General features: G+C 51.1%; 2 protein-coding genes across 2 annotated transcripts in view; one reads left to right on the forward strand and one right to left on the reverse strand.

Moving 5' to 3' along the window:
- LOC147019634 (5'-3' exoribonuclease 2-like) overlaps positions 1 to 10,000 on the forward strand; it is a 164,248-nt gene that overhangs the window by 114,766 nt on the left and 39,482 nt on the right. The gene's annotated exons all lie outside the window — the stretch shown is intronic.
- LOC147019635 (5'-3' exoribonuclease 2-like) overlaps positions 7,446 to 10,000 on the reverse strand; it is a 24,319-nt gene continuing 21,764 nt past the window's right edge. The window contains exons 5-6 of the mRNA XM_085894195.1: positions 8,363 to 8,431; positions 7,446 to 7,602 (exon numbers count right to left, since the gene is read on the reverse strand). Coding sequence (XP_085750321.1) covers positions 7,467 to 7,602; positions 8,363 to 8,431 — 205 coding nt within the window. The 3' untranslated portion in view covers positions 7,446 to 7,466. The remainder of the gene's footprint in view (positions 7,603 to 8,362; positions 8,432 to 10,000) is intronic.

The following is a 10,000-nucleotide window of genomic DNA, read 5'->3' on the forward strand; positions in this document are numbered from 1 at the left end:
CTTTTACATGTGCTTTTGGTGGAATTGTATATGTGTGCTTTCCGTTCGTCGCGAAATAAATGTGCTTATTGTTGAACTGTTTTCCCGCTTCGCTTCGTCATTTCTTTCATTGAATCCCCATCTTGCTTCACGTAAAGGGTTGGTCGTGGGCTAAGACGCCCGATAATTAATCGAACCGTCGAGGCCGACGAATAACACCGCTCGGTTATCCCGATAGTACGGAACGGGTCGCTTAAGTGGCCCGTGTCCGAAGTCGACCTGCGGCGAGGTGCGATCGCCCGGTCTACCCTCCGTGTGGGTACTTAGGGAGGTCGAATTTGGCGAGCAACCCTATCCCACGCGGGGGCCGATTGGCACGATCGCGGTGAGACCGAAAGGTCCACCCGTGACTGGTTCCCGGCGTTAGTCCGAGAGGGTCACGACTGGATTGTCCGTCCGGTGGGCGACGTGCCGCGATTCGAGTTACATGGCCGTCAGCACGCCGGCGGGCGCGAATCCCGCAACACTGGTGTCAGGAGTGGGATATAAACCCATCGCCCTCCTCACGGCACTGGTAACGGAGAACGGGGAAAACGGGCTCTCCTGTCTCCGGCTAAATTCACGGGAATCGGTCCAGGGGTGAGAGAAGCGACCCCCGATTCCCTCCAAATTACGAGCGAGCTAAATTAACCCTTTACGAGAAGCAAGATGGCGTCTCAAGGCGAGCGGGAGCCGGGGGTATTAGAAATGTATATGTGTAGTAATGTAGAATCCATGGTCCAGGATGGGGTCCCCGTGCAGGAAATGTTGGTTGTACAGGAAAACGAACTCGCCCAACTGAACCCAGAGCCCGAAATAGGTGCGGCAGCGGCCGCGGTGTATGACACCTCCCCTCCCCCTCTCCACCAAAACCTCCCGATTCTTGCCGAAACGGCTCAGCTGAGTGCATCCGACATAGCCCAGCTATGCACCATGCTGGCGGCAATGACAGCGAAAATGGATGCGAGTACACAAAAAATGGATGAAATAAAAAGAATGAACGAAAAGATGGATGCAAACGCAAATGAATTTATAAACGAAATGAAAGGCATGAACAAGCACATGAAGGAAGAAACGAAAAAGCTGCGGGGTGAGACGCAGAACATGGGCCGATGCCTGCAGGCCGTGACCAGGGAGATAAAAATGGCGACTCCACGTGTAGGAACGAACGAGCTGGAAGGGGGTGCAACGGCTGACAGGCCCGCGGTGGAGGCGGGTGAAAAAATAATTCGGGGGACGTGTTGGGCGAGGGTCGCGGCGATGACCGAGGGGGAAAAATTAAATGGGGAGACCAAAACGTGTGAGACGAGACACGAGGTGACGACAACGGAAATAATAGTTGAGACAAGGGAGGTAAAGGGTGAAGAGGTGACTGAGTTGGCAGAGACACGGGAGATGGGAACGATAGAGGGAAGACTACACAATGAAGACGGGGTAAGTGACGCACACACACACACGGAGGTAGTGGAGGATAATGAGGGTGAGCTGGTGGACTGGGTAGAGACCCAGTGCGAGCAGCTGGATAGCCTCCTCCAGGAACGAGGGGAGGGAGTATGCCCCCTTGAGGCGAGTCACGACCAGGTGAGTTCGGTCGTGCTTTGCGAGGTTGAGGGGACGAGTGCTGTGGACAGGTGCACGGAGAGCTTGGGGCTATAGAGGCCCCGGAGACCCTTGTGGGGACACGAATCCCCAGTGTGGTTGTGCCTGTGTGTGTGGTGCAAGGCGTGAGTGCGTCCCTGTGTGTGGAAGCGACCCCGTGTGTGAGTGGTGTGGTGGCGAGTGTGCCGGAGTGTGTGCTTCCCAGCACGCCGTGTGTGGATGAGGCACCGTGTGTGGAAGAGGCCGTGTGTGTGGATGAAACGGCCAGTATGAGTGAGGCACCGCGGGTGAGTGCCCCTGCGTGTGTGAGTGAGGAACGGAGTGTGGATGAGGCACCGCGGGTGAGTGCCCCCGCGTGTGTAAGTAGTATGGTTTGTGTGAGTAGTGAGGCACGCGTGAGTGAACGGCCGAATGCAAGGGAGACCGTGTGTGTGAGGGAGCGGTATGTAAGGGAGATGTCGGTTGGCATGCGGGAGCACGCAGCCGCGTCTCCCGGGGTGAATGTAATGGAATGGAGTGTGAGCGTCGTAACACGCAGGTGTGCGTGGGTGGAATGGAGGCGACGACGGCGACATGTGAAGAAAGAAAGCCGAGTAGCGGCTGTAGTTGTTTCGGGGACCGTGCCGGGTTCACCCAGCAGTGAGCACGAGGTCCGTGCTGTGCAACGCACGAGACCCCCACGTGCTCGCTTGCGAGGGTGAAGTCCCGGTCCGGAAACGCCAGCGGTGGATTTGCCGATCCCGCGGACGGACAAAGTTTAGGCAGGATTATGGATTTGGACCGGACGGGTTCTCCACGCGATCGTGTGTGTTAAGCTCCAACGGGCAAAGCACATGTGTTCGCGTGGGGAACCCCTCGAGACGTGGGGCTTGTTTTTTTTATGCGCACGGTGATGTCATGGCTGCACGTGGGGTTGGAATCCGGCAGGAGGGGTATCCCTGCCGGATGGTACCGTCCAAGGAGGGACGAGGAACACGTGCAGCTGCATGACGTCACGGGCAGGTGTAAAGTGCGCGAGCTGCGAGTTGCCGCGCTGGTGATGCGCATGTAAAAAAAAAAAACAAAAAAACAAGCCTCACTTTCGGGTGCACAGGATTCCTGGGCAAGGGGTGGAAGACCCCCTTGACCGGGGCACAGGATGGAAACTAGTTAGGGGGAAGGGTTAGCTTAGCTAGACCGACTTCATGGGGCAGGGGTAAGTCCTCATGGAGTCCGTGGAATGGATTAGTTAGAGGGATTGTAGCCAGATTTAGGTTGGGAAATAAAATGATTTATTTGGAGACAGTGACAGGCAGTGAATGTGTAGAGGGGACGTAGTTTAGCTACGTAGTGTTAAAAGGAACGTGCTATAGTGTAAGGGACGACGTGGGAGCACAAGTTAGTTAGGGGATGTAGTTAGAAGGATGGCAGAGTTCAGCGGTGAGTGTGTTGAAGAGTTGGTGAGTGAATTGGAAGCATGTGCTTGGTGAGTGAGTGAGGCCAGCGGGTCTGTGTGAGTGGAGAGAATGGGGAATGCATGGTGCGATGAGTGATTGGGGGGAGGAGTGACTCCCGCCCAAGGGACCCCGGGGTCAGTGTAGAGTGAGTTAGGGGGTTAGTTAAATTTAAAAATGGAGGTCGTTTTGTTGTTGGTGGGAGTGTAGGCTCGAAACCCGTTTGGAGGGGTGCAGGAGCCCTGTTGACGGGCTGGGAGCGTGGCTGCGAAAAGTGAGTATCGCTGAGTGGGTACCCCGGGCACCAGGCTAGTCGGCCGTGGTAGGCCAAGGGCCCATGGGGGGCCGGGATAGCGTAGTGGGCACGGGTGCGCCTGCTTGTGTGGGGGCCCGGGGCGCCATTAGCCGCGTGGGCAGTGTTGTAGGCACGGGTGACCCTCGGAAAGGGGCCTGGGAAGCCAGCCTGCCACGTGTGCGTTTCAGGGGAGGTGCCATGGGGGGCACTCCCCGGTGTTAGGGAGCTGGTAGGCTCGGAGGCAGTGTCGTGCCCGGGGGTGGCATCGTCGGAGATTCGGCAGAGGGTCGTGCCTGCCAAAGGGAGCCACGTGTCCTAGCCAGGAGACCGTGTGAGGGCACGGAGAGAAAATTGGGGGGCGAGGCCCGATATTGTAAGGACACCAACACAGGCGACAGGAATCTGGGTTGTTAGAACCAATAGTTTAAGCGAGAGGCGCTTGTTGAAAGCCCCGGGGTAGTTTAACAGTTAATGGTTAGGGTAGATAGGAAGTGTACCCCTCTGCACCATCCATCCCCTCGCTGTCGTTGTGGGCCGCTGGACCCACTTTGGTTATAGATCGCCGAACTCTGGGGAGGCCATTCTGAGGCTTGAGTTGGGCCTCGACACAGGACGCTAGCTCTCCCTTATTCCCCTCCGGGAAGGGAACGTAGGGGTTGGGAGTAGGCTAGGTGACAGGATAGGTTAGCCGAACAAGGACGATAAAGGGGGTTAGGGGACGATTTATAGTGGGGAAGTAAAAATAAAAAAAAATAAGTTGGGGCTAAATTGGGGTTTGACAAATTAAGGGAGTGGGTATAGACAGTGACAGGCAAAGGCGATAGGTGGGAGGGAGACAGGTAGGTAGGTCCGAGCCCACCTTCCGAGTGGCCAGCACCACCGCACTCCCTCCACCAACCTCCACTGAACGGCAAAGACTGGCCAGCTTCATCTGCTGGCTGCGTTGCTGCAAGGCAAAGGCCAGCCCACTTCATCGGCAGCTGTTGTTTTGCTGCAAGGCCTGTGCCGGCTGGATCGGCTGCAGCTGCTGTGCTGCAAGGCCTGTGCCGGCTGGATCGTCTGCAGCTGCTGTGCTGCAAGGCCTGTGCCGGCCCACTTCATCTGCCGGCTGGCTGTTTTTCTTCAAGGCCTGTGCCGGCCAGTTCATCTGCCGGCTGTGTTTGCCTGCAGCGGCCTTCTTCTGCGGGCTGTGTTTGCCTGCTGCCTTTACCAGCCATGCCCACTGCCCCTGTTCACCAGCCCCGTTCAAATTTTGCTTTGCCCTACCCCCTGTTCATTGCCATGTGCGCCAGGATCAAGGCAACAGTTTGCAAGCTGCGAGAACTGCCCTGTTGGCAGCTACAACATGGGCCTGCAGTGGCGGCCCGTGCACCGTGTTTGTGTCCATCCATCCATCCGTTGTGCTCATTGCGTGTGCCACTTGAGCTGGCACGGAGACTGCATTTGTGCAGCCCATGCACCGTTGTGGTTCACTGCGTTCAGTTCAAAAGGGAAGGCCTTGGACTGCGTGTGAGCAGCCGGCCACGTTCCCTGTCACCTGCATTGTTTTGAGCTAGAGACTGCATGCGGGCAGCCTGGCTCCCTGCTAACTGCTTTCTTTTTGCAGAGTTCAATGATCCTGGGCCATGGTTTAGTGTAAAATTTGTAAGTTAAGGTTAAGATGTACTGTAAATATGAGTGCGTCCCCGGCATGTCTGTCTTAGCGCCGGCAATTTTATTTAAGTCGTCCGTGTGAGTGAGTTTGTTTAGGTAGTTACTCAGCCCTTAGGTTATTTATTTTGGGGACACGAATACCATGATTGTCGCACTCAGGGATCCGTAGGTAAAATGTACTAGGGGAAAACTACACATGATGGCACACGAAAATTTGACGGCTCGGGACGAGTCTGTAAAAAGGGGAGGGGGTAGTGTTGTGGTTGACCAAATTCGCAAACCACCATTCAGGTCCCTTAGGTGAGATATCTCGGTTAGTATATGTGTAGTTAGGCCCAAACCCGTTGTCTAGAGGGAATAAAAGTCATTCATGCGGGCTGCGACTCTTCAGGATAGCCGTTTTTCTTTTACTATCTTTATTTTGGACCAGCCGCCATTATTACCACCACCAACCACGTCTCAACAGCCATCACAACAACAACCACCAACCACAACGCCGCTTCACAACAACAACCACCAACCACAACGCCGCTTCACCACAACCGCCACGACCTTTACCGTCACAACTCGCCACCATCGCATCACCGTCATCTCGCGCCACTCGTGGGCACTGATGCTGGACTCGTGCGGGGCGCGCACCGAGCAGCGTGTTCAAAAACATCACGGACTTTCCGCAGAAAAACGGATCAAAAACGACTCACGCCCACTTTTGTTCCGTCCAATCGGTGAGTGAGGGGCGATTTGGCCCCGCCTCCAGGGCGTTGGAGGGCGGTCGCTATATGCAAATTCATGGATCAAAAAGCATTCACGCCCACTTTTCCTCGGGCCAATGGGGAGCCAGCAAGAGAGGTGAAGGGTCGGAGGCAGAGGGTCAAGGGTAAAAGAGCGAAGCCACGGGGCTTATAAAAACGACTGCGTTCGTCAGTCGAGCAGTTCAGTTGGAAGTGGAGTAAGAGTTCAGTTGGCAGTTCGCAGTTGGCAGTTGGCAGTTCGCAGTTGGCAGTTCGCAGTTGGCAGTTCGCAGTTCGCAGTTGAGAGTTCGCAGTTGGGAGTTCGCGGAGCCAGTGAAGAGTTGGGACGAGTCAAGAGAGGAGACGGAGAGGGCGATCGGACGAAGCTGTGGAGAGGCGGCGGCGGCGAAGGCGGTTGAGGGGGTGCTCGCGTCGGATTCGGGGAACTGCGGAGGGAGAGGCCGGCGGCGCGACCGAGGTCGTGGTGGAGACGCTCGTCGCGGGACCCGAGATTTTGTGAAATCCTCCTTTCCCTGAGCATCAGCAACCCCCTCCTGTTTCCCCCCCGCGCTGAGATAGTGCGACAAAAGGGGGCCCCCTTCCCACCCCCTACCAGACACTGTCCGCGAGGCCCGCGGAGTTGAGGCACCACCGCCACTTCGCGTCTCATCATCAGACGGGTAGGCCCGACACGGTCTCGGCCCCAGGCCCGCCTACCCCCCTCATCCTGGAGGGTGGTTCTCTTTTCTTTTGCTTTGGGAATATGTGTTGACGGCGCCGTCTGTGAAGTAAAATTGTATAAGTGTTGCCGTGTGCCCGGTAGTCGGATAGATCTGCATTGTTGCATTTGCTTTTTGTGTAATGTTGCATTGTCTTCTTCTTTTACATGTGCTTTTGGTGGAATTGTATATGTGTGCTTTCCGTTCGTCGCGAAATAAATGTGCTTATTGTTGAACTGTTTTCCCGCTTCGCTTCGTCATTTCTTTCATTGAATCCCCATCTTGCTTCACGTAAAGGGTTGGTCGTGGGCTAAGACGCCCGATAATTAATCGAACCGTCGAGGTCGACGAATAACACCGCTCGGTTATCCCGATAGTACGGAACGGGTCGCTTAAGTGGCCCGTGTCCGAAGTCGACCTGCGGCGAGGTGCGATCGCCCGGTCTACCCTCCGTGTGGGTACTTAGGTAGGTCGAATTTGGCGAGCAACCCTATCCTACGCGGGGGCCGATTGGCACGATCGCGGTGAGACCGAAAGGTCCACCCGTGACTGGTTCCCGGCGTTAGTCCGAGAGGGTCACGACTGGATTGTCCGTCCGGTGGGCGACGTGCCGCGATTCGAGTTACGTGGCCGTCAGCACGCCGGCGGGCGCGAATCCCGCAACAATATATATATATATATATATATATATATATATATATATATATATATATATATATATATATATATATATATATATATATATATATATATATATACATACATACATACACACACACACACACACATACATAAGTGAAATTGCATCTTACTTTAAAATGTAAATAAATTACTTGTTTGAAGTAATAGAGAAGAGTAGGTAGAACCATGTTTTGTTGATTGTAAATCAAGGTTAGATAAAGATAATACTTATCTGGTTTGGACACCAAATTAGTAAAAATAATTTAATGTTCCTTTTAAAACTCAACTATCTGATTCTGGATAGATGCCATTAGTGCAGCACACCTGCTGTATGTACTTACTGCAGCATGCGCATTGATGATGGGTTCAAGTGTGCTTGCTGCCTGTTTGGGTTGAACCCTATGACAGGTTTCCAAACCTTCCCAGAGTTTTGCTCCTCCCAGTTCCCTGCTTTTAGTACCCTTTGTGGGATTCTGCAATGAGATGACAGACCAGAATGCATAAAAATACAGTAACCCAACACAGCATGGTGAAAAGTGGTTTGCTGAAACACTCACAAAGTTTGTCATAATAACTACACACCATTTTAAGGTCTGTATCCAATGGACAAGTTTGCCCACCATCATCTTCCCAGCAATGTGACAAAATGTATTATACAACAGAAAACATTCTGCAACGAGAATGACACTTGGTGGAGCACATACCTCTGCCAGGCTGAACAGTTCATGGTTTGTATCCCACTGATGGGCCAGATATGGATCCGGATCTAAATCAAAATCGAATTGGCTTATTCTTGTTACCTAACCAACTCATCCACCCCGTTCTGTCACAACTCGTCCACAACTTTTTGTAATAATCATGATATATATATATATATATATATATATATATATATATATATATATATATATATATATATATATATATATATATATATATATTCATATCCAGAACCGGATCCAGATCTTCACCAAAAATGAATACATTTGTCCTTGTTTACATTTTGTGTCCCACTGATAGGCCGGACCTTAACCAAAATTGAATTGACTTGTTCTCGTCACCTAACCAACTCATCCACGTAGTTTTGTCATAACTCGTCCACAACTTTTTGAAATATCGTGCTCACAGACAGACAACAGCCAAATACAGACAGGAGTGAAAAAATATTCTGTTTTACAATATGAAAATGAATGGTCAATGATATTCCAGAAAAATCAAACAAAATATACTCACTTTGCACCGGCAAGGACCGCAGCCTTGAAAACATAATCCTCAGGGTACTGCGGATCTTTGTACAGAATCCTGTTGGCAGGTACAATTGCCAATTATAATACACTTTACACTTGCATGCAGTAATCCCAAAAGGATTTTTCGTATTACATAATTATGGTTGTTAACAGACAATGATAAAAGTGGCAGAAATGTGGTTTCAAGGGGAATCATGGATAAGCTCACATATGCAAAAGAAAGTTGGGCACGGGTTGAGTTTTTCTGGGTCGCAGCACAAATTGAGAAAATTATTCCAAAACGGTTGACATTTATCAACAGTAAAAACATGCAACAGTAAACTATGCATGGCGGACAAATAACTTCAAAGATTTTTTTTTTTAATCACAAAATGAGGATTCTGTAATGCACTATTTTACATTGACCAGAAGTAGAGTCAGGCTTTATAGAAGAACTGAGTTCAGGGAGTGGAGGTGGAAAACTGTACGTGTACCAAAGGGGCACAACGTGGCCTATGTGTGAGGATTCTGTGATTCGGTAAACTTCCCGACGCGACGTCATAGCTAATCTGAAGAAGATGATGATGATTTCAACGTTTAAATCACAGAATTACTTACAAGACATCAGAAATCAGAAAAATCAGAAAAAGACAAACATATAATGTGTGGGGTATCGAGGGATAGATTATCATCAATGTGGTCCGAGCATTTGGGTTCCCCTTTATGGAAGTAAATGGGAGGGTTCGCACTGCAGTCCGTTCAGAGATAGTGAGTAAGTCAGATTTATCAGGAGTGGAGAAAACATCTAAGTGTTTGACTAGCTTGTGATTCTATCAAGCTCTGCAGAGAAGGAAGAGACTGCTGCCGTATATCTGAAAAATGAGGGATGTTATTGCAATGGGTGGAATCATCAACAAAGAGATAGAGGATTTTCCAGAGAATTAGACATGTCGTTGATAAAGATTGGGAATAGGAGTGGACCCAAAACGCAGCCTTGAGGCACTGCAACCTTCACTGGGAGAGGAGAAGAAAATATCCCACTGAGAGCCACATGTCAGATACAAGAGTTGAGGAAGTCAGTCAGCCATAAGTGGAGTTGGCATTGGGTGCCATTGTCAGAGAGTTTGGAGAGTAAAGCAGGATGCCAGACTGCATCGAATGCAAGAGATATACTACATGGCCAAAATTATGTGGACAACTGCTCGTAAAACATCTCATTCCAAAATCATGGGCATTAATATTGAGTTGGTCCCCCCTTTGCTGCAATAACAGCCTCCACTCTTCTGGGAAGGCTTTCCACTAGATGTTGGAACATCGCTGCGGGGATTTGCTTCCATTCAGGCACAAGAGCATTAATGAGGTCGGGCACTGATGATGGGCGATTCGGTCTGGCTCGCAGTCAGCGTTCCAATTCATCCTAAAGGTGTTCGATGGGGTTGAGGTCAGAGCTCTGTGCAGGCCAGTCAAGGTCTTCCACACCGATCTCACCAAACCATTTCTGTATGGACCTCGCTTTGTGCACGGGGTCATTGTCATGCTGAAACAGGAAAGGGCTTTCCCCAAACTGTTGCCACAAAGTTGAAAGCACAGAATGGTCTCGAATGTCATTGTATGCTGTGGCATTAACATTTCCCTTCACTGGAAC

Source organism: Eptatretus burgeri, chromosome 9 (assembly GCF_056783735.1).
Source record: "Eptatretus burgeri isolate ZD-2024b chromosome 9, Ebu_testis_v1, whole genome shotgun sequence".
NCBI lineage: Eukaryota > Metazoa > Chordata > Myxini > Myxiniformes > Myxinidae > Eptatretus > Eptatretus burgeri.